General features: G+C 48.5%; 2 protein-coding genes across 3 annotated transcripts in view; both read right to left on the bottom strand.

Moving 5' to 3' along the window:
* Window positions 1–522, bottom strand: part of COL20A1 (collagen type XX alpha 1 chain) — a 48,731-nt gene extending 48,209 nt beyond the window's left edge. Inside the window, exon 1 of the mRNA XM_062504964.1 lies at window positions 450–522. Coding sequence (XP_062360948.1) covers window positions 450–522 — 73 coding nt within the window. The remainder of the gene's footprint in view (window positions 1–449) is intronic.
* A 6,951-nt stretch (window positions 523–7,473) lies between these two features.
* On the bottom strand, window positions 7,474–23,119 carry LOC134051428 (DEP domain-containing mTOR-interacting protein-like). 2 transcript variants are annotated; one of them, XM_062505165.1, is made up of 9 exons: window positions 23,031–23,119; window positions 16,713–16,891; window positions 13,522–13,645; window positions 12,151–12,329; window positions 11,351–11,536; window positions 10,849–10,989; window positions 10,493–10,563; window positions 8,759–8,863; window positions 7,474–7,599 (listed from the first exon to the last, which is right to left on the bottom strand). In XM_062505165.1, exons 1-9 carry the CDS (start codon window positions 23,114–23,116, stop codon window positions 7,474–7,476), a joined length of 1,197 nt encoding a protein of 398 aa, XP_062361149.1. In that variant the 5' UTR covers window positions 23,117–23,119. The 2 variants fall into 2 exon arrangements, with proteins under 2 accessions (XP_062361149.1, XP_062361148.1); XM_062505164.1 differs by having other exon boundaries at window positions 16,686–16,891; window positions 23,031–23,116.
* Between the last annotated feature and the right edge of the window lie 1,290 nt (window positions 23,120–24,409).

The raw sequence follows: 24,409 nt of genomic DNA on the forward strand, positions 1-24,409 counted from the left end.
GCTTTCTCACCCAGATGTTGCACCACATCTCACCACAAACCCCCAAAGCAGGAAAATGCAGTGACTAAAGAAGCAACACCCTTTTTCTTCCTATTTCTCAGTCTCCCACAGGTCACATAAACCCCTTTTTTCTTACACAGGCTGAAATGCATCCCTGATGCAAGGGAGTGGCTGAACTGCTGCCAGAGATGAGGACAGGCCTGGCGGGTGGGGAGGGATGGAGGGGCTCTCCCCAGATGGGCCCCCTGACCCCTCATTGCTCTTCATGCTTGGGAAAGGCTGCTTGGAGCTTCAGCAGCAGACACCAGAGCACAGCAGCCCCCTGGAATCCTGCCTGGCTTTGGGAATGCCCCTGCCAGTGGTGCCACTGCCAAGGGGAAGGGCTGGGCTATCCCAGGGGACAGACAAACCATAGGGAACTGCCCCACAAGGGCAGGCAGGCTCCTTACCTTGGCCCACTCGTCCCCAGACGTGGCTCACCATAGGCAGGCAGGCAAGAAAGAACCAAGTGTGAATCAGCATCGTGACCAGGACCTATGAAAGGGCAAGTGTCAGGAAGGAGAAGTAAAAGTTGTATTTCACATAAAAATCCAGGTTTGTTCCATCCTCATTTAAGGTACCACAAACTCTGGGCATCATTGATGGCACTGAAAGGGTGGGTGGAGAAGAACACACAGATTTTCCTGCAATCCCTATACATTATTTTATCTTTTTGGCCTCTCCTGTATAACTGTTCAGTGCCTTGGACTAAACCGTGTTTATAAACCTGGTGGAAAATGTTCCTCTCCTCCTGTGTGGGCCTGAGCTGGGCACTGCTCTCTGGGCAGGACAATCTCAGCAGTGGAACTCACAGTGATGGTTTCTGTCATGGAAATCAACAACACTGGCAAATGATTGGACAGAGAGATTCCAGGGTAACTTCTGGTTTGAGCTGTACAGAAATAATTTGTTCTGATTATCATGACTATGATCATTACAGGTGTACAGACAACACGTTTCCCATGTCCCTGGGATGCACACACCAATCACATGGGGAAAAGCACGAAGAGGAGCACTCTGTGGCAGCCAGGCTCCTCAAACCACACATTTAATGACATCTGTGATTGCTGTGATAAAGCAATTTTGCAGCAGGAGAGATCCATGGACCCAGTGGAGTTTGTATGTGAACAGTTTAAAAGGAAGAGGCTTATTTCTTATTTTATTCCCAAGAAGTTATACCCATGACTTGTTGGGATAGTTTTGCTTTAATTTCACCTGAACAGACTGAAAGCAGACAGGACAGACTTAACCATGGCAGACGATCAGTTTGACTCAGAAATAACCTCTGCAGCATGGCCAAAGCTGACTGCCAGCCTCAGCCCATGGACCTTGAGCACCCACAGATGGCTTTGCCAGCCTGGATTTCAGTGCTATTCAGTTTGGGTCAGGAATTTCAGAAAAACACCCTGATGAGAGCAGTGCCACCTCCTCATCTGGGTCGCAGCAAACCAGGTTTTAAGCTCATGCTGTTTGCCTTTTATCATCTCTGTGCTCCATATTTCAGCCTCACTGCTTCTGGCAGAGCCAGCCCCTGCACCCACTCCTTCCTGCAGTGACATTTCATTTCACCTTGATGAACTCAAACACAGCAGCTTTGTAGTGATTTCAAGGAAAAATAAATATGCATGTGAGTGACCCAGGCATGTTCTGTTTAAATCAGATCTAAATTGCTGGAAGAATGAATGGAAAAACATGCAAGTTGTAACAGGGAGTAGGGAGTTGTTAACTACCCTTCTCTGTCTGTGATTTTTTTTTTTCTAATTGAAGATGAATGGAACAACTGCAGTGTAACCGAAGCCTTTAGCCATGGGAAACACTTGCTTTATTTGTCCAGCTAATAAAATTAGGTCATTGTTTATTAAAAACAGCAAACATTTTATAGGTGGGTTTCAGGATTCTGACTGTCACCTCCAGGAAAGCAGAGCCTGCCCTGGCTTCAGAAGTGTGTGTGCCAAACAGCAGCAAAAGTCAGCATTTTTTCAAATTCCTTGGACTAAAATTTCATTTTGGCCATTTTGCAATACCACCAAACTGCTCTTGATTTACTTGAAGCTTCTGTGCAACTCTGCTGATAAACAGGATGCCAAACTCTGGCAAAAACACTGAATTGTGTGTGATCTTTTCATGTTAACTGGGGTTATATAGGATTCAAAGTCCAGAAAAATAAACTCTTTGAGCACTGAACCAGGCTTACTGCAGGCTCTGATTCAGGCAGGAGCTTCCACCATGTGCTGCCAGTAAGAATGAGTTCAATATTGTCATAGAACCACAGACTGGTTTGGGTTGGAAAGGGCCTTAAAGCTCATCTCATTCCACCCCCCTGCCATGGGCAGGGACAACTTCCACTGTCCCAGGTTGCTCCAAGCCTTGTCCAGCCTGGCCTTGGACACTTCCAGGGATGGGGCAGCCACAGCTTCTCTGGGTACCCTGTGCCAAGGGCTCACCACCCTCACAGTAATCCTGGTTTGAACCCAGACTGGGCACAGTTAGACCCCAGGGTGTGGATCTTCTCTGTAACTTTAAAGCAAGAAACAGAGACTTCATCTCTTCTGCCATCTCACAGGCAGACCCATCACCATTCTGCCTCTTCTCCAGCATTCATTTTCCTGCTTGTATACCAGGAATCACAAATGTACCTGAAGAGGTGGAAGACACACATCTGGAGAAGCTCCCTCTCTCTGACTCGCCTGCCACATCCCAAGCCCCAGCTCCAGCACTCTGTGGTTCCTCCCCATCCATTTCTGCCATCAGCAGTGCCACCAGCCAGCCAGGCTGAGTGGGGGCCTTGGGACTGAGGGGACCACAGTGACAGCAGCCTGCTGGCAGGCAGGGAGCCCCCAGCACACTGATGCCTCTCTCCTGTTACTCACCCCCAGGGAAGGAATGTGGAGACAGCAGCACATGGAGCAAGTGGTGAGTATTTCCAGAGCCTGGAAAATAGGGGAACACACCACTTTCCACTTGCTCCAGCCATGTGCTCAGAGGAGATTTTTGGGTTAAGGCAGACAGATCCCATTTTTTTTTTTGTACAGGAAATTTTGCAAGTAGTCACTTTAGTTAAAAAAAAAAAAAAGCTTGCAACATTTTAAAATCAGCAGGACTAAAGGTGAGGATTTGGAGGCAATGTGAATTATCTCCATCTTTCACAGTCACAGTTTGGAGCCATTTCCTCATGCCAGAGGTCATCACTGTCTCTGCACAGAAGTGCTAGCAGAAGCAATGTCACCTCATGTCCCCCTCACTGCTGGCCACACGAGCAGTGCCAGGGACAGCCCTGCACAGGAGACAGGGACCTGCCCGAGGCAGCCCAGCTGCAGGGAATAAATCTGTCCCACATTCCCCAAGTGCTTTGCTGGTTAAAAGACCTAGAACAAACTAAAACCCACAAATTTGTCAACCCCTTTCTCTTTTCTCCAGGAAAGTTCCTCTATTTCAGTTCCACTATTGGGCAGAAAGGTCTGAAATATCGCAGCAACAGGCTAAAAAAACAGTCAGGAGAAAGTTCAATTTCTAGGCTGAGCTTTTGCAGCTCCCCCAGCCCATCAGGCTGAATCCACCCACACATCCAGGTAGGAAAAACCCACACAGGTAACAACAAATCCTTCCAAGAACCCTCTGGCAGCATTGTCCTGCAGTTTAGTACTATCAACCACAAAACAGAAGGAAAAAAAAAAAAACAAATCAAACCAACAAGCAAAGTGCATTTCTCACAGCCATAGCCCCTGAAGAGCTGCCAGTGAAGTCCTGGCAGTGTTTAAGGCTGTCAGGGAATGTTTCTTGCAGCCACTTCACCGTAAAGGATGGGACCTGTCACCGTGCCCGGCACCAGCAGCGCTGCCCCAAGCACTGCACCACCTCCAAAACCCTGCAGAAATTCCCGACTGGGAATCCCACACATGCCCCACGAGAGCACAGCCCCTCCTCGGCATCCCTGCGACCGCAGCCCGAAGGGGAACGGGGCACAGACCTCTCGGAGCGGCTTCCCCCGCAGCCGGGACGGCTCCAGCTACATTCTCAAATCCTGGGAGAAGCTGCCCTGGCGCCTCATCTGCTCCCCGGCGTGATTAAAGATTTCAACTCCCAGACGTCAGGAGGGAGAAGGAAGGGGAGGGAGAGCAGAGGGATGGGATTCTCCCACCTCCCTCTCCACAGGCACGGCTTGGCCCCTTCGCGCTGCCAAATAAAGCGTGAAAAGCGAGAAGCTGCTCCTATGGGCAGAGCAAACAGCTCTTAGGGGCTCTGCTCACGAAACAAAATGAAATCTCTGTCTGGGAGGCTGCACGCCGATTTCCTAGAACGCAGCAACAAGTGCTGGCTCCCGCCCACCCTGGACAGCCCGGGATGGATTCAGTGCAAACTCACTCACATCCCACCCTGGACAGCCCGGGATGGATTCAGTGCAAACTCACTCACATCCCACCCTGGACAGCCCGGGATGGATTCAGTGCAAACTCACTCACATCCCACCCTGGGACTGCCCGGGATGGATTCAGTGCAAACTCACTCACATCCCACCCTGGACAGCCCGGGATGGATTCAGTGCAAACTCACTCACATCCCACCCTGGACAGCCCGGGATGGATTCAGTGCAAACTCACTCACATCCCACCCTGGACAGCCCGGGATGGATTCAGTGCAAACTCACTCACATCCCACCCTGGACAGCCCGGGATGGATTCAGTGCAAACTCACTCACATCCCACCCTGGACAGCCCGGGATGGATTCAGTGCAAACTCACTCACATCCCACCCTGGACAGCCCGGGATGGATTCAGTGCAAACTCACTCACATCTCACCCTGGGACTGCCCGGGATGGATTCAGTGCAAACTCACTCACATCCCATAGAACAGCTGTGACATCCCTGCATGTGCACTGAAGGGGAGCTGCGTTTCGCTCGCTGAAGGAAATTAAGCACATCTGTAAGTTTTGCAGGGCCAGAGGCTGAACCATGAACTGGTGCTGCGGGCTCCTCAGCTGTGGGATCCAGCCCCCAGCTCCTGCGGGAGGCATCCCCAGCACCGGGAGCACCTGGGACACACACCCTGCTCCCTGCCAAAACTTCTTCTGGACAGATTTTGTCCTCATTGCCAGGAGGGAATGACTGACAGGACGGAATGACATTTCTTGTTACAGAGGCCAGATTTTGAGCTGCATCTGCAGGGGCTGTCAGCATCAGTCTCCCATCACAGCTGAGGTTTTAGACACTTGCATTGCCATTCAGCAGGAAACACAGATACCTTTGAAAGTGTCAAGTTAAATGGGAAAAAAAATAATAGTTTCCAAAATACTTTGCACATTAAACAAACATTTGTTAGCTCTTTGCGGTTTTGTTTTTTAATCTTGTATGTACTTAAAAGCATCACAATATACAGACCAAAGGATAACACCACAAGGAAGCACTTAAATAATAGAATTACAGAAGTATTTGGGTTGGAAGGGATATAGCAGTGCTTGTTATTCCAACCCCTGCATGGACAGGAACTCCTTCCACTATCCCAGGTTGCTCCAAGCCCCATCCAACCCAGCCTTGAACACTTCCAGGGATGGGGTGGTCACAGCTTCCCTGGGCAAAAGAAGTGGGCAAAAAATCATAATAAAACAAAGCACAGAGCATTTTGCACCCCATGGAGAGAGGGCTGTTACTGCCCTATGTGTAAATACCACAAATTACCTCTTCTGTAATTCCCACTGGGTTTCTGATGTTTCTCAGAGCTGCTACAGGGTTTTGGGATTTTTTAAAAGTAGAAGGAGAGAAAGAAATGAGCATTTATCTCCTGTGCTTTCAAGGAATTCAGATCCAGAATTAAAAATTCCTGCTTTAACACAATAAAATCTGCAGCTGTTTTCAGTGTTTGTGTTCAGGGTGTTGTTGCCTGACCTGCCTTTCCCAAGGTGCCCACGCCATGCTTAAATCTTCTAGATTTGACCTTAGTGTGAGCCAAGCACCCTGGGTTAAGCCTTTGGGACATCACAGATACCCCAACTCTCCCTAAAGAGAATTTATAAAGCAAAAAGGCAGACGGAGATTGCTGAACTCGTGCACTGAACGCACAAATAACAACTGTAAGTTTATTGACAAATGCCTGAGATGGTCTGGTTACACTTAGGGGCTGGAAGGACCCCAATTATCAACACAAACATCTTGCCTGGACCCTGTTCCAGGAATTCTGTGCTCCAAGTTGTCCCATTACCTCAGCACCAGTACTGGGGGAGCAGAAATCCCTTTGTACCAAGGGGAAGAAAAAGGCAGCCAGCAGTACAGCAATACCTGATACACAGCTGACACCAGGTTCTCCAAGAAAGTCAACCCCATCTTAATACAAATCAAAATTACTATTTTTGGCGTTTTGGGGGTGTTTTTTAAGGCTTGGTTTGTGGCCAAAGGAGCTGCACTGAGGAGCCTGCCCTAAACAGGAGTGCTGGCAATGTTCCTGTCTGTGCACAGCACAGCAGGCTAATCACAAACAGGATGCTCTGTGAACTGGAATGAAGGAAACCTCCCTAATTTCTTGTTATTACTTGTTTCTCTATATTTAGTTCACTTTCAGGGTAGTTTGCAAGGAATATTTTACACTGGCTGCAAATACAGCCATCCTGCAAGCAACAGGGGACAGGGGTTGGATTTTGGTGGCTTTCACCCATTTTTGCTCCATCCCAGAGTCAGATTCAGATGGGGACACATTTCTTCTTGGGCACTCTCTGGTTTTGGTCCCTCTTTTACCCACTGTCCCCCACTAGGTTGGTAGCAGCCTGTGATATTGGGGATCTCCCCCTGCCACCTTGCTGAGGTGAAGCTGATTAATGAAATTAAGCATTATTAAGTTGTGGGAGCACAAAAAGTACAATCATGGAAGTGTCACCTTTTCAAGGGTGTAAGGTGTTTCTGGGAACAGAAACCAGCCCTGGCTGTGAGTGTGGCTATGGCAGGAAAGTAGCAGGAGCCTTAGACTTTACAAGGAGCACACATTCCTGTATTCATTTCCTTATTTTCTTGACAGAGCCAGTGGCACAGCTTATGGGGCCATCTGGAGAGCACATTGTGTTTTCAGAAGAGTGCACAGACAGCTCAGGGCAGCTCAGACAAACTCTCCTGGTATAAACTTCTTGCTGCTCACCAGTTTTGCACACCTGGCTCACAGCCTGGCTGGTGAAAGGCTTGCTCCAAGGTAGGGTTCCTTAAGTGCTGGATTCTCACACTGGCACTAAAAAGGAGCTGCAAGAACTTAGACACTCTGAGAGCATGTAGAGACAAATACTTCAGGAGCAGAAAAATCCAAGGTTTTTCCATTAGAATGAATTTATTTGAAAATGCATCAAAATTACTTGGTAATGCATCACAGTGAATGGTCAAGCTTGGTCCCTCCCCACAGTCCATCCCTGCCAAGTGGAGAGTCCTGCCTTTCCAAACAGCAGTGGGATGAGACCCCTTGGCTCATTCAATGGCTTCCATGACTTCCATCACCAGAGTCCGTGGTCCTGTCATGATGAGGCTGCTGATGGTCTGGTAGTCCAGATGCAGAACGTACACCCCATTCACTGAGAAAACAAACTGGCACACCTGCAAGAGAGGAGGAACAGGTTACCTCCAGTCCCACAGCACCTCCTGCAAGGGATTAACTAGAACCAGGGGCTGTGATGCAAATAACTTGTGTCAAAATCCTGGAAATCCTCAAGCATCACCACCCTGTAGCTGCACCAATAATCAGAGTGCTGCAGTCATCGTGTCATAAAAACAGGACCAAAGGGATTTAGGCTGTGAGCTAACAGAGGGAAAAAAGACTAATTTATGAGCGGTGGCTCATTTCACAGATGGAAATGAAGCACAATATTAACATCCAGCAATTTGGTAGCAAATGAAATTAGGTAAGGATAAATTAACTGGGCTCTCGAGTAAATTAAACAAATTCATCCATCCCCTTCCAATCCTGCCTGAAGCAAACAAGGAGTCACACTCTGCCTCTAAATAATCCCATTACTTCAAATATTCATGTGACTTAAAACTTATATCAGCTTTTAGAAATTACTCCCTCACTTCTGGGGTTTCTGTAGGGAACTGGGAAACTCAGCACATCTTTCATTCATGCCTAAGACTTCACACCAAACTCACATGCCTGGGCCTAGAGTGAGTTTCAAGCTCTAAGTTAATTTCTCCTGAGCTGGAAATTACTTGATGAGTCAAATCAAGGTATCAATTTAATATTATTACAGTTTTGTGTACATGGAAAACAGCTCCATGCAGAAGTCCATTGCTAATAGCAGAGGGAAAAAAATGCTCAGTAGCTGAGTGTTTCAGGAACTGTGAGAGCAGGTGGTTCAGGACAAACCTCTGCTCCTCCTCTGCCTCCCTGGGTTATATAAAGTCACTGGAACTGTGCTGGGAATTCTCTGCTTTGTTTTTACTAGTTCAAACAGCTTTGACAGTTCCAAGGCCTAGCACATGGATGGTTTTCTTTTGACAGTTTTTTTGTGTTTTAGCTGCTCACAACCCCTGTGCTGCCCTGGAAAAGGCAAATCCTCCACTCTGCCACCACAACAGGGCACTCTGCCTGCACAGAGCATTCCTCCCTCCACCTCTTCCAGAGCTCCATGTGCCCATTCCATCAGTCTGATCCCCAGGGCAGTGGATAGGAATATCAGGGAGGATGGGTTCAGCCCCAAAAAGCTCAAACAGGACACAAATCCTCCACAAAGCCTCCTGTTTATTCTCCAAGAAGTACCTTCATCCCTGCAGCAGCAGCAGGTCCTCCTGGATCCACTGCCTGGATGTGGCAAGGTCTTCCCCCTCGAACCACAAACCCCCAGCCCACTGCATCCCCCACAATCTGCAAGGAAAACAAAAGGGGTTAGAAAATCAAATAGTGGGCTAGAGAGAGGAGATGCAACAGCTCCTAGAGAGACAGAGAGCTCATGATCCAAACCTGTTGTGGGTGGGAGAGAAAGGGCCGTGCACCAGGTGAGATGCAGAACTGATTAACTGTTCCCTGCAAAGCTGCTTTCTGATTAATTCCCTGTCAGCCCGTGCAGGAAAGAGACTCACAGGCAGCATCAAGCTGAAGGGCAAGGCATGCACCATGAGCATGCTTGAGAACATTCCCAGACCACGCACATGGCACCTTTTCCTTGGCACAGCAGAGCATTTCCCGGGGGAAGGGGCTGCTCTTGCCTTGCCCCACGCCAGTGTCAACCTGCCAGAGCAGTTTGCTGTGACACTGCAGGCCTCTGAAGTGACCGAGAGAGAAAGAATTCCCAAGGGATCTTGCACCTCGCCCATATAAATAAATAACAGCAACTGCAGAGCTAAGCAGGAGGAAATGAGCCATGAAAGGCTCAGGCCGGCAGAGTTGAAGGGCAGGGCAAGAGCGTTTAGGAGAATGAACAGCACGTCCTCAGACGTGCCATGCTAATCACCAGCTTGATTTTTCTTGCTCCTTCCCACCAGTTTCTACAGGACACTTCATTTGGGAACCTGATCCCCAGTTCCAGGTGCCGAACCAGCATGGCCAGGCAGCTCTCACACTTCCTACACTGCTCTCTGTGAGTTTGCCCCTTTCAGAGGTGGGCAGTGAAGGGATGGGACACAAAAATAGCCCAGTGCAATAGGATCCACAGGACAGGAGCTGTCTTGTAACATTTCCACCCAGCACCCACCAGCCCTGCTTTAACCAGTCCTACAGCTTTAGAAATCATTCAAAAAGCAAAAGCCCCAAACTCAAGTTGTCTGCAGCATCCTGGAGATCTGTCCATGCAAAAAGCCCCACAAGGCAAGAGTGGCTCTTGAACATTCCCCCATTCAGTGCAGCTCCAACAGATGCTGGTGGACCAAATCAATACCCCTGATCTGCAGAGGGACCTGAACGATGCACAGAGCTGTGCCTAAAGCCGTGTGACAGAGGATGAGTGTCACAGTCCCAGGTGTCACAGGACTTATTGATTCTACAGTTTGCATGGAGCTGGATGGCACAGAAATCACAGAATATGAGAATGAGTTGGATTGGAAAGGACCTTGAAGATCACCTCGTTCCATGCCCCCCTGCCATGAGCAGGGGCACTTTCCACTACCTCAGGTTGCTCCCAGCCCTGTCCAGCCTGGCCTTGGACACTTCCAGGGATCCAGGGGTAGCCACAGCTTCTCTGGGCACCCTGTGCCAGGGCCCCACCAATGGCAAAAACACTCCAAAATGGGAGGTTTTTGCTGTCCAAGAAACATTTTCTTTCCTGATCTACCTCATTGACATGCATGAAGCTCTCACAGGGGCTGAGCACATTTCCACCCCCAAGAATATGTGAAGACATTGACCCCTAGGGAGTCACCAACAAAAAGCCATGATGATGTGAGATGCAGTCAAAGCTTTAGCATAGAGAGGTCAGAACAGCCAACAGAAAACCACCAAAGAGCAGGCAGGGAGCTGGATATTGCTGGATTAGCAAAGCCATTCCCAATGGTCACTCACAGTCAGTGTTTTCTTGACATAAGGGGCCCCAGGGGACAGCAGCTCTTCGTTGGTGACGGGTCTCTTTAACACTAGAGCAGAAGGTGACAGATTCTATCAGAATCAGGGGGTTTGTACAGTAAAGTGCATGACAAGGCAGCCTGGGGATTACCCTGAGCTGGAAAACAGATGTTAGAACCACAGTTCCTGCACACAGAAACCTTTGTGTTATCTCAGTGGTTTTCCTGACACATGCACAACTTTCCAAATCAAGGTGCAGAGGTGAGGCTGACCCTCTCCTCTTGATGGGTCTTGAGCCCATGCCCTGAAAGAATAGATGTCTCCCATATAAAAACAGGGAATGCAGAAGCCCAGACCTGATTTGGGGTTGCACTCAGCCACAGGAGGGAATACCAAGGTAGGAGGAGCAGTGAAATAGGTGTTGGAGTTTCCAGAGAGGGAAGTGATGCTGCTCCTTCGAACTGCTGAGACAACTTTGATCTCCTTGTTGGTCTGAACTGAAAGAGGCACATAAAAAAAAATTTCCTAAGAAAAAAACAGAGTAGTTTAAAATAACAAACTTCCTGCCAAGCCTGACCTGCACTTGAAAGGTATGTGCGCACTGCAGAAGGTATTTATCTTAGAAAAAGTAAAACCAGCTTCAAAGAAAGATCAAGAGCTGATGTGATGCTAAGTTATTTCCCTGGGACAGGGGGCTGTGCTAGAGACTGTCACTGCATTGTGACATCCACCACAAGCCAGTGGGATGGGTGTTCAATTCATGGGATGCCCAGAGTGACTTCTCAAACTCTGCTGGAGCGACACCCTCATCCCTGGGGTACTCTGGTAATGTAATCCCTGCTTTCACACCACTGTTACCAGAGAGGAAGCTGGTGTTGCCTGGCTCTGGGTTGAGCTTGCGAAGGCAGAAGGGACTGTCAGGGCTCTCAGAGAGGGCACGGGAAGAATTCTCATTGAGCAACTCCGTGAGCCGCCGCCGCCGCCGAAAGTTGATCCAGAAGTGGTAGAGGATGTCACTGTCAAAGAAGTGATGCCGATTGGAGACTAGGAGAGAACAGGGGAGGAAGGAGAGGCTGAGGGGGTGGAAAAATATATAACAAATATCCTGAGGGACCCTTATGAATTGCTGTTATTGCCCCTGTGCTGTACTGCAGATTTCTGCCTGTTTGGGAATGCTACCTGCAGGGAGGGAGGAACAGCAGGGCCACCCCCCCAAGAGGTGCCATCCCCCAGGGTGCACACAGTGTCACAGCCCCTCCACCTGCCCCTGTCCCAAGGCACTCAGAGGACTCCCTGCCTTCCAAATTGGAAGTTTAATTATAGCAGATGGATATGATCTCCAGCCAAGAGGAGCTAAACATTACATCCTCATGCCCCAGCCCTCCAAACCCAGGGGTGCAGCCCAGCCCTGTGGCCGGTGGCTTTGAAGAATTGAAGAGCAAGAGCTCAGATTTCATCTCAAATCCTTTGTGGATGGTAAAAGATTGCTCCAGTTTCAAAGGTCACCAGCTCCAAACATAGAACTAAAAGGCTCCATTGCCATCTCCAAGTGGGCACTTGACCAGCACTTGTTGCATGGCATGAATGGGGATTTGTTCCTTGCACAGCCACGCTCATCCCTCTCTTTCCACCCCAGCTCCAGCCAGACCCTGGCTCACCATGCTGAATGATGCCGTGCTCCAGCAGTGCCCGTCCCAGCTCCACTGCTTCCTGCCTGTTCTCCACTTCTCCCTCCTGAATGAGCCAGTCGATCATCTCAGAGCCCAGGAAAGTCCTCTGGTACTTCACCGAGTTCTCCTCCCTCACCTTCAGGATTGACTCTTCCACGCTCACCAGCCTGGCACAGAGGTGGGACAAGGCTCCCGTGATGCCAGACATCCCTGCCAATCCCCACGGGAGCGCAGCCGGGTGAAGCAAGGCTGAGGGAAGCAAGCAAAGCGTTGCAGCCAGAACATTCCTGCCGGGAAGCAGCAGGAAGGGAGGGAGGAACACGGAGCTGCAGTCGGGCACCTTTGTAAATCTTCATCACAGCGAGGCAGCAGCCCCAGCAAAACCAGTTGGGCTGCGAGCTCAGCTAAAGGTCACAGGGAAAGCCGAGCAAGCGGCTGAGTGTGGGTAACCCAAGGCAGACAGTCCAAATGCAAGGGTGAGGTGGGTTTCAGGCAGCAGGTGCTCCTCTGGCAGCATGTGGGAGCTAAATCCAGCGTCTCCACGAGAGGGTGCAGCCGGCTCAGCCATCAGACTGCATGGATGCTCTCCCATCCCACGGTCACCGCTGCGGATCAAGAGCAAAGGACAAGGGATGCACATCTGGCAAAGGGGCAGGGACACACCCAAAATCACCACCCGCCCCGATGGAGGACTCTCCTTCAGGGCCACTCTGTGACTCTCACTGCCAGAGCGGGAGCATGTGAAGATGTGGAGAGGCTGCTAAAGGAAACTGGCCCCGAGAGTGGGCTGGGGTTAAACTCTGGAAAGATGGCTTGGATTTAGGACCAGAAAGAAGCAACACAAAGAAAACAAAACACTTGGAGGTGGAAGGAGTTTTCTTTACTCTCTGAGAATAACCTTTTCCTTTACAAATTTTGCACACAGTTATAAGCAAGGGGCAGGGACCCAGGCCCACGAGGATCCTGAAAGTCCCATACCTGCTAACTGTGGTGGGACATACGTCCTAGTATTTATGGAAGAAGTCCTAGTCCTTATGGTGGAAGCAGCTTACAGAAGGAGCTGAAGAGTGCTGGGAATGGCCACTGGATGTGCTCAGACTGCACTTCCCTGTACCAGACCCCAGATCCTGCATGTGGGCTGGAGCCCTTGGAAGCATCCATGAGTCCATAATAAAACTCCTGTCCCATCCCCAAGGACTCTGGTTGTCCTGCAGCTGTGCCAGGGCTCAGGAAGCAGCATTTCCCAGTGGGACAGCAGGGGATGCAGAGAAGGAAAAGCAGAGCCAGCGAGAGCTGTGGCTCCCAGCAGCCAGCAGGGCACAATCCCAGTGCCCCAGTGCCAGGGGAGGACTCACGTACTTCTCATAGAGGCTCTGTCCTCGCAGGAACACCTTCACGTCCTTGCTGAGGGGGAAGGTCCCGTCATCCTTGCGGAAGCGGTAGAGCAGCTTGGCATCCTTGTAATCCGAGTGCTCGTCACAGACTGGAAAACACAGGGCAGGGATGTCAGTCCCTGATGGACACACGGGCTCACACTCAGCAAGGTGTTGTCTCCAGGCTAAAAGCTGTGAGGGCTTCATGTCTTGTCCTTCCCTGTGTCCCTCGTCCCATGGAACAGCCAGCATCCGAGCCCTCAGTCCCCAAAAGTTACCTGCTCAGGAATACCTGAAGCTCATGCTGGTGGGAGAGGTCGATCCCAATGTACAGACCTTGGCAAAGCTGGAGCTGGGGTCTGCCTTTTTCTGCAGACACTAAAATATTCATTAGAAAAAACGGAAGTTCTTTTGTTTTCCTTCCATTTAAGTGTTAATGTTTAGATTTAGACTAAAAGAGGATGAACAGAATCACCTCAATCATCTGTTTTTAGAAAGCTACAGCCACATGTGAGCAGACTTAGAGTACAGAGGAAAAAAAAAACACATTCCGCTCAAAGTCCCATAAAATCACCTCTGTCTGTCAGAAATACTCATAAGATAAAATAAAATTTAAAATGGCACAAACTTTTCCATATCATTTTGTGTCAACCCTTCCCAATTCATTTGAACAGCAAACTGACCTCAAGAGAAAATTTCCTTCAAAGCCAAGTGTAATATTACTGGAATAATTAAATCTGTATTAAAAGCCTGGGGTTCATCTTGGGGATAGGCACACAGTCTGTAAATGGCTTTATAGTTCATGTAACCTTAATCAGGTAAATATTGGGGATACCAAATTTGGCATACCAAATATTTAAATAAGTATGTGAGATAAAGCTGCCTGAAACAGACTCATAGACTTCAAGTACAAAAACAAACAAACAAAAGCAAAAAAACCCCAAAAACAAACAAACAAACAAAAAACAACCTACTGAAACAAAGACAAAAAACCCAGCCCAAAAATGATAGTTCAGCTCTTAAAAGTCAGCCTGCCTTCAGCTCCACCCATGTGAAGCAAGAAGAAGAAATTTAAGTGGTAAAAAAAATCAAACCCAAGCAACAAAAAAACAACAAAAAAACAGAATAAAGAATATGCCTGGAAAACAAAGAAAATTAGTCAAAGGGAAAAAGAAAAACCACAAATGTTTCCTCACTGAAATAACTTCATCCACTAGAGTGAAATTCAAAAGATTCAAGATACTTGTGAAAATTTTAACACTTTTCATCGTTCTGAGCAGACCAGCAAAACCACATTCTCATTCAGGTGAGCAGCAAAATGCCAAAACTTGTCAGATTATCTCTGGTTCATCATTCCTGCAGAGCAGCTGTCTCAGATGCAATCAGGGCTCTAAAGCCTGTGACTCACTGAGCACGAGGGCAGGATGAGAAAGTTGTTTTAACAGTGAAAGTCTGCAGCCTCATAATTCCAAGGAGCAGCTATTCCAAAGTCATTGCAACCAGGAATAGAACCAAAAAGAAAACCAAAACCCTACAGGACTGTGCCCATAGAAAACCAAAGCAGTTTTCCTATTTAAAGACCAATTTTGATGTGTTTCCAGCATGTAATAGAACCAAAGCTCAAAGCACACCAGACAATTAAGAGGCAGCACGATGATCTTCATGAGATAATTATCTGGATGTCAGGGGAGAAGAAGGCAAACAGTTCAGCCAGACAATTGCCAAGCACCCAGCACTGTGTTGCATTAGCTGGCAGCCCTCTTTCCACAGGACTAACAAAAATCATTGGACACAAGGCAAGTTGGAAAGTCAGCTTGTGTGTCCTGCCAGGAATTGTCACAGGAGAAGGAGGGACATGTCTTAATACACAATCAAACCAGCGCTGCACTGGTTTAATTAACTAATGGATTTATTCAAAACTGTCAGCTGGAGAGATGGAAAAATAATCAGGTATAAGTGTTAATGGTTAACTGAGAACTCCCTGCTTCAGCTTTTTGTGATAAAGCCCAGCAGCAGTTTATTTTTGTTCAAGGCAGTTTAATGTAAAGGGCATTACCCTCAGCAAGTAGCAGATGGCAACAGGGAGTGTTTACATTGCAGTGGTCAAAGGCAGCTATTTTTGGACCCCAGAGAAGCGGGTGGAGGAGAGGGTTTGGTTTGGTGTGGTCGTCATCAGCTTTTGTCTCCTCAGCTACATCCTCGTGTGACAACCCAGCACCCAGCTCCAGGCTGCCACAGCTCCTGTCCCAAAGCCCTGGGAGCAGGAGAGCTCAGCCAGAGCCCTTCCCACGGATGGCAGAGGTGTTCCTGGCCTGTCTGACAATCTGGGGTTTTTCTTCCTGCCTGGGCCAGAAAACCACATGGACAGGAACTGCTTTTTGCCCATCTGAAGCACAGCTTGTTTTCTGTTGTTATATTGGGACCAAGGGCTGGACCTTGCTCTGCAGCACAGAGCTTACTATGTGACCTGAGTTAATCCAAAACTCCTGAAAGTTCCAAAGAAATTAAAAAAAAAAAAAAACAGAATACTGCTAAGAGCTTGGCTTGAGCATCAAACTTTTTTTTCTCCATGCTCCCTTTTATTTTCCTCCTTCCTTTTAATCTTTTTTTAAATTAGGTTCCACAAGCCTTTGTAATGGCAGCACACACTTAAATCCCAAGGGAAGCAGAATTCCTTCAGCTCCAGGTTCACAAGTGCCAGATTGAATTTTCTTTGGAGTGATGTGGGCTCAGCAGCCCTATTTGTCCCATCATGGGGAAACTAAGGAATACTGGGATCTTACGGTAAGAGGATGAATTTTCCTGCAGCTGTGAAGCACGTGCTGTAATTCAGCCTCCACTTCTGGCGTGACAGAAACGTGAGCCAGACCAGCTGCTGTACAAACATCCACCTGGCTAGGTGCAGGAGTACAGGTCAAGCGTTACCAAGCTTGCTTTCAAAGAGGAGACACGTTGGGCATCATTCTCCACAGCCCAAACCCCTTCCCTGGTGGGCAGAGAACCGGCACATCCCCCAGAACAAAGCAGATCCAGCCCCTCCCAGCTTCTCCAGGAGCCCTCACCCAGGGCAGGGTGGCACACAGGGACCCGGCCACGCTCCTGCGTGCTGGGCTGGGCGACGCAGGGGGGTGAGCAGACACACAGCCCCACCCTGGGGGCGGCAGGATGCCCACACACCGTGGTGGATGATGTAGTGATCCATGAGTTTCTGCACGAGGCGGATGGCGGTCTCGCGGTCGGGCGCTTCCTTGTGCTCGATGAGCCAGTCCGTGAGCTCCTTGGCCACGAAGCAGTTGGGGTACGTCCGCAGGTGGTACCGCCTGTCCTTCACCAGCTTCCCATCGTGGAGACGGAGCCTGGGGGGAAAGGCAGCCACTGAACAGCTGGGCTCTCAGGGGAGTTTGGGTGTGCTGGCCCAGATCTGTCCAGTCTGGAGAGATCACTCTGGATGTGCTGGGAGTGGTGCCAAGCAGCCAGGGACTGGCCCATTTAACCAAACCCCTTGGCATTGCCAGACTGCATCACCAATCCCAGGGAGCCTCTCCACGGTCCCCTTCTGTCCTCCTGCCACCACTCAGGTTGCCTGAGCAGATGTAGTCTGACCCATACGTGTCTTTTCATTCTAAACAAGCCTCTAAAACCCACAGCAGCCGATCAAAGAGGGTGAAGAGGGGACAAAACTCAGGAAAAAACAATAGCAGTACATGTATTTGTTATCTTGGAGTGATCCTGTGTCTAGTTCTCCTTCCCCACGGACACGAATGCAGGAATAAAGCTGCCCCCGAGACAGAGCCTTACTCGTAACTCGAGGTGGGAGCAGTAAGAGGAGCCCTCCTTTCTTCTGTCCACGCAGAATGCCAGGTGGATCCCAGCACTACCTAACCCATGAACCCACCAACCCACAGTGGACAACAGCCTTGACATTTTCTGGTTCCAGCTAGGATTGACTGGTACAGAGTTTACCCAAATAACAACCCTCCTATCCTGACAGCCCTGATGTTCTGGCTGGTCTGCAGCTCTGATGGAAAGATATATGGGAGAAAGTCACTCAGGTGAGCATGGCTTTGACTTTTAAAGGACCTTAACAACTGAACGAGCCACAGGGCACAGAGTTCCTCTGTGCTCCAGCCAAAGCCTGCCCAGTTTGGCAGGAGATCTGTCCAGGGGCCAAACTTTTGCCCTGCAGCCATGACCATTTCCAAAACACCAGTGCTGGAAAATGCCCAGTGTGTGCAGCAGGCTCTGAGGGGAGATATTAATTAAACATCTCTGTAACTCCAGGATGGTTTTTATTTGAAATTATTCATCACAATTCCCAGTTTTGCCCTGGGCCAGTGAGTTTTACTAAAGCATTAAACACTGCAGCCTTTCATTATTTCATGCCTCAAGTTCTTTTGTTCTTTTTGGAAAAGCTATACCCATTGGACAACACTTTTAGGTACCTCACAAGAAGTTTAAATACCCTAAAAATCTATCAGCAAATAATGGATTATCCTATATTGTAGGATTTATAAATACTAAGTCCCTAAAAGTTTTACCATAAAACATTTTGTTAGAGGAATGATTAGTCATTGATCGTTGCAATTAATGCTGAGAAGCTGACAGAAGTTTTCAGACCTTCCTACTAATTAAAATACTAAACTAATGATTCATGCAGAACCAGCTCCTGGCCCTGCCTTGCACAGACTCCCTCAAATCCTGAGGTCCATATCCAGCATTTCACTCTTTACCTGGAAGGCTGATTCCCACATGTGACCAGCACTCATTCTGCAGATGGGTTTTACCCAGAGAGAACAGTCCACAGACAGCTGCCTTGCTGTTTTTTAGAGGTTTTTTCCTTTATTTCATGGTCCACTGTCAAAATGCAACCAGACATAGCAGTGACTGTAAACAGAGGCTCCCCACCCATGGGGGCAGACACAGCCAATTTTTATGTTCTCTGTCCTTCACAATCAGCAAGTGGGAAGGCACTTCAGAGGAAGGTTTGGTAAAGATATGAAATGTTCCAAGAGTGCTCTACTGCCATCAAGAGTCTGCAGGACTCTATAAATAATATATATGTGTGTGTATATATATATATATATATATATATATATATATATATCTATTTACACTCATACACACCCCCTGTACATACAATAACACCTAGACTATAATCACACAAGGCCTGAATAGAAACTAGTTGGGAGAACATTATTTTCCCTATTTTATTCCATTTTTTAGATCACGTTTCAGAATACAGAAAAAAATGCTGAGATTCTGAAAGTGAAAAATAAAACAAAAATATTTTTAGCAAGCAATGCCGCTAAGGCCTAAGATTTAAAAATTTAAAAATACACTTATTCTGAAAATATTTGATTGGGAGCAATTGTCAGCACAGGATTAAGTGGTGTTTCAGCACCTTTGAACTTTTAAGGCTGTTTTAAGCCTGTGACAAGTTTCCCTCTATCCTGCATACCCAGGGCAGCAAAAGAGGCTTGATTAGAATGTCCTTGTGGACTTTTCACTTTCCTCTTGTTTACTGCTTCCTGTCAACCCTGAAGAGACAAACTTCGTCCTTCAGCCACGGGATGTAACAGCTCTTGTGTGATGTTACAGAAACAAAGCTGGTGAAACCATGAGCGGGTTCTATTCATGCCTCCAGATAAAAAGGATTAGGGAAATATATAATAATATGCAATATTATGAGTTTTCTAAATGGCAAAATCCACCCTGTGGACATACTACTTCTTCAAAAGGATGGAAAAAAAAAAAAGGCAGAATAAGGTCAGGATATAACACTTGCTGGAACACGAGAATGGGCTCTTATGAAACACTCCTGGCTTGGCAGGCAGAGCCTCCACGTGCGTTCGCTTTGGGTAGGTTGTGTTGGGTAAGCAAATTGTTTCTTTGTCAAGGTCACTACAAAGCCATCATTATTCATCCTGGGTAACCTTGTTGAAAGGGACATCCAAACAGAATAGGAATAAACTCTCCCTCACCTCCCATGTAAACAGACCTTGAGCATCTCAAATGACAAGGTGGATCTTTCAAGGATATTAATTCCAGTTCACATTCCCACAGCAGCTAAGCACAAATGAGTGGCCTTGGAAAGATGTATCATCCAAAAGATCTTTTCTGTTCCTATCTTCACAGGAACAAACAAAAAACAATTTAAAAGCCCCCACCGAAACAACAAACAAACAAGTGCTCACTAAAAGGCAGCAACAGACACAGGAACATTTCTGCAAAGCAGCTGCTGCTGGAGAGGCACATTCAGGCAAAAGAGCTGCTGCAAACACACTCAGCAAATCCCAGTTTGCACCACCCCCAGTCTGGAAAAGCACCAGTACATCTGGGGACAAGGGAGGGCTTTGCATGCCTGTGACAGTGGTACTGAAATGTTTATTTACCTTGTATTTAAATATAAGTATAGGAAGACCTAAATCTCAAAAAGAAATCCCAGCTAGCGCAAGTGTAATTCCCAGTCCTCCCTTTCACCAGTGCTAGAAATTTAATAATTAGCTTTTTAAGGTCATTCTGACCATGAAGTCTCATCTTTGAATAAGGTTCACTGTTACATCAGGCAGTGCCCCATGATCCCTCAAGGAAGTCATGCTCACCACAAGAGATCCAAGTCCAACAGAGAAGCACCAAAACTTCTGCAGACAAATGACTTTTGGGCAAGAATACAAATATTGACACGTTCAGCCACACACCTTTAGTGAGCCCAATTTCCAGAGCATCAAAGTATGAGCACTTTTTATAACAGCATTGCAGTTTGAGCATCCAAATAAAACACTGTTCTGAAAGTTTTGGACAGTGGCAGAAATTGCAATTTTATTCTTTGTAGGAAAAATGCTTCCTTCTCTCACATTTTCTGTGCAAGATAAAAATGTAGTGAGTATATTTTCTGTTTAGGAGTGATTAATGCAGCTTAACAGAGCTATTAGAGCCCAGCTGCTTCTCACGACCATGGGAATACCCAGATGAGAGTGCACCAGGGCTTGTCCATACTTGAGGAATTCTGATTACAGCAGGGTGTGAAAGCAAAGCGAGGAAGCTGCTCCAGAACCTCTCTGTGTAGATAAGCCATTTGTTGCAATTAGAAGTGACTAATTGGGCCTCTCTTAGAGAATGCCACCCAGGAATACACAACGCTCAGTAAAGCTGATGTGATTTTCATGCAAGTTTATATGTCTGACACAAGAGGAATGACAGCAGACATGAGGAACTAGCCTCAGCCAGCAGCTCTGTCATGCTCCACGCCAAAATATCAGTGAAAACTTGATTTTTGTCAAGCGGAGAGAGACTCAAAATATCAAATTCTTTTTCCCCCTCCCTGGACCAGGCAGCTGTTGAAGCAGAGGGACCCTGGCAAACCCAAACCACATTGGCCAATCCCCCACTGATTCCTTCAGGATCCGCTTCATCCCGGCCATCCACACGGAGCATTCCACCAGCCCTCACTCGTGCAGATATTGCTGGCTGGGAAACACATCCTGACACTGAACAGACTCACCCCTCCAGCCAAACCAAACTCTGAGGGATTTTGCAAACTTGCTGGGAAGCCAAAGAACTGTAAAGATGGAGCAAAGGTTTGTTTGATTTAATGTAATAGCGGGGAGGCAGGGCAGGAAGCGGGGAGCAGGGAAAAACAAATGTTTGATGTTTCATGTGGATACAGCAGCATTATTTGCTGATGGAGGTTCACTGAGTCACGGCAGCTGCAAGGCTCCTTTTCCCTGCCTCTGTATTCCACATCTGGGGAAAAGCAGAGGAGGACAAGGTGAACATTTACCCTGTCCATCTGCTGTTGTCTGACACATCACCTAGCCTCTGTGCCTCAGTTTCCCCATTGCTCTCCAGCTATCCAGGTCCCAGGACAATCCATGCCACTAACTCCTTACCTGCCAGCCTGTGAGATCCCCAGAACACAAGGGAGAAATTCAAACCCTGTGTGTTCTACCTCACTCAATTCTCCTTCCAGCCAGAGGTTCAGTGGAAGGAGCAGCCCAGCTCCAGGCTGGTGTCCATCTCCTCATCCTCCTCCTCCTCAGGTTTTGCACCAACAGCTCCTTCCCATCCTTCTGCACTGGGAACAGGCTCCTGCCCACACCAAAGCAGAAGGATGCAGCTGTTGTGTGCCCAGCCCCAGCAAAAGAACCTTCCTCTCCCTCACTCTGAACTCTCAGATTCTGGGAGCTCCCTAAACCCAGAAACTTCACTGCAGCGAAGGGAAAAAAAGAAAAAGAAAAAAAAAAAAATATATATATATATGGATATCCCCAAAACTACATAAACGCTGGGGTTTCTATTTAACTTTAGCCCAGTGTGCAGTGTACTGGAAGCATTCTATTCACAAACAAATTTACTGTATCCCCTTCTTGTGCTTATAGTCACAATCACCAAGTGGTCCAGGGTCTGATCTGCTCCTGTCCTGCAACAGGTATGGGGAAGTCACATCTGGAACATGGTTTTAATACACAGCTTGATTATTTTGTTTTCTCTCTGAATACCTGACCCCTTCCTTTGGCCTTGGGGCTCAACTTAAACCTCTGTAACTCCAGATGAGTAAAATACTGGAAATATAAATATGAATAAACCTGCTCTGCCCCTTGGCTGTATTTTGAAGATGGGGCCCCAATCCTTAGCTGGAAGTTATCAATCCTTGATAGAGTACAAATAATAAAGCTTAAGCTAACAGTGCTCACCAAGAATGGACAACATACCTACAGCAAGCTAATTTTAGGGGTCTGATGACAGCACGCTCAGGCTCTGGACTATTTACATTATCAAGGATATATTTCCTATTTTCCACCCACACTTCAAAACAAACCAGAACGGCTGCAGGTACAAACAGGCAAACCCTGCTCTAGAGCTAGGCCACAGTCAGATGCTTGGGAGCAAGGAGGGAGTTCTGACTCCAGGTACACAAGGTACACGTTTCCTCAGCCACACATTGCATAGGAGAATGGATTTCTGTCTTCATAAGAAGAAAACCCTCAGAAGCTGCTGAAGAGCTGGGGCTACAAACCAGCAGAAGTTTCCAAAAGAGACTTTCAGGAAAAGGCAAATCCAGTTCAGGCACGTGGCACCCATGGAATGCCCTTCCAAGTCACCCTGAAAGTGTGAGCATCCCCAGAAATGCTGCTGTCCTCATCCAGCCAGGGTCAGGGACCTTGTGGGGCTGCTCAGTGCCACCACATCGCTCCCTGTGCTTTGGGAAGGTGGAAAGGGACAGAAACATCTGTTGCCACCTAAACTCACCCGTCAGCCCTCTGGTACCTGGGGGTGAAGGGTGCAAGATGCCAGAGAGGAGCAGCAAGCCAAGGAATAACAGGAAAGGACCTGGTTCAGCACTCTTTGGTGGGTGAAGGAAAGATCAGCAGGTACCGGAGAGGGGGACACCAGCACCTGGGGGAAAGAGTTTGCTCAAGGATAAAGATTTGAGCCTGCTGCTAATGGGATACAGCCCAGAGCCCCGGGCTGCAGGAGGACCCCAGGACCTCCTACCTTAGCTGCTCTCCAGCAATCATCACCTCAGCCCTGTAGTGGTGCTCCGTGGCTTTCTTCTTCAGGCTGCTGCTCAGGCTCTCCATGCCGGGCTGGCGATGCTCCCCATGGGATGCGGCTGGGGAAGATGCCGGTCCCGTGCCGGTCCCGTGCCGGTCCCGCCGCTGGCACGGTGCAGGTGAGGCAGCCCGGAGCTGCTGACTCCAGCTCCACGCCTCTCCTTCCCTCCCGGCCGGCTCCGGAGGAGGAGCCTGCTGCAATCTGAGCCCGGCTCTGCCGGCTGCCCGCCCGGGAGCCGGGAAGGCGGCCGGGATGCTCCCAGCAGGCTGGGACAGTGTCCCCTCTGCCAGGGGGATGACTCTGGCAGGCTCCGGGCACACACGGGCTGGAGGATGGACAAAGCAGCGCCTTCCTTACCCTGTGACTTTCCTGCAGGGGTTCAAGATGCGCCATTCCCCAAAGCAAGCCCTGTGCCTTGTTCCCATCTTCCTCCCTGAGGACTCTCTCTGCCTTTCCACTGGTTGGGATGCATCCCACACCACGGCCAGCTCTTGCTAAAAGGGGGATCGGAGCAGCTTGAGCCTTCCCTCTGTGCGGGAGTCACCGGAAAGGTTAGATGGAGAAGCAGAGGCTGTGGACAGCAAGATCTGGCACTGGTGAGACTGAAGCTCTGCCGGTGCCAAGCTGATGCTGATACCACCTCTAAAACCTGCCTCCAGACACTGGCACCTGCCTCAGCTGCCACTCATCATTCCCATCACTTGAGGAACTTTCTGCAAGGCCAGAGCTGACCAGAAAGTGGCGGTGACCAGCAAAGTAAAAGGCAGAAGAACTGGGATGTGGAGAGGATTAATTACACCCATCACTGCTGTCAGATTCCTGTGCAATCATACTTCCATCAGTTAAACCAGCGGTGGAGAATACTGCCTGGCACAGGTGAACAAACCTCAGAAACACAAAAGAAACCTACCAAAAGAGAGCATGGAGAAGATGGGTGTGAGGGCAGGGAAGGAAATTTTATCAACTAATGATGTTCTGCTTCAATTTACAGCATCAATAAACGAAATGCTGTCTTTATTTAGCTCCTCTGTAACAGTAATTCATCAGCAGGCAGTGAGTTTGCTGTTGTCTCCACCAGCACAGACTTCCAGGCTTACATTCCCCATCCCCATTATGGGATGCCCTGCCCCCCCCCCCCCCCCCCCCCCCATAAACGCTGCTAAATCCAACCACCGGGGTTGGGGATTCGGGAAGAGCAGCATGGAGTGGCCAGAGCCAGAAGGAACAGGAGACACAGGGTGAAGGCACCACTGCAGCTGGGGCAGGTTTTTCTCCTGGCTCTTTGCTGGCAGAGGAGCAGCAGAGGTAACAAGGGGGGC

This window comes from Cinclus cinclus, chromosome 18 (assembly GCF_963662255.1).
Source record: "Cinclus cinclus chromosome 18, bCinCin1.1, whole genome shotgun sequence".
NCBI classification, from domain to species: domain Eukaryota; kingdom Metazoa; phylum Chordata; class Aves; order Passeriformes; family Cinclidae; genus Cinclus; species Cinclus cinclus.

Coding starts and splice junctions, on each gene's coding strand:
- LOC134051428 (XM_062505164.1), bottom strand. CDS start 23,116: ATGGAGAGCCTGAGCAGCAGCCTGAAGAAGAAAGCCACGGAGCACCAC. Junction 10,990..11,350: donor CAACACCAGCTTCCTCTCTG/GTAACAGTGGTG, acceptor TGCCTCTTTCAG/TTCAGACCAACAAGGAGATC. Junction 8,864..10,492: donor ATGTCAAGAAAACACTGACT/GTGAGTGACCAT, acceptor TTTTCCTTGCAG/ATTGTGGGGGATGCAGTGGG.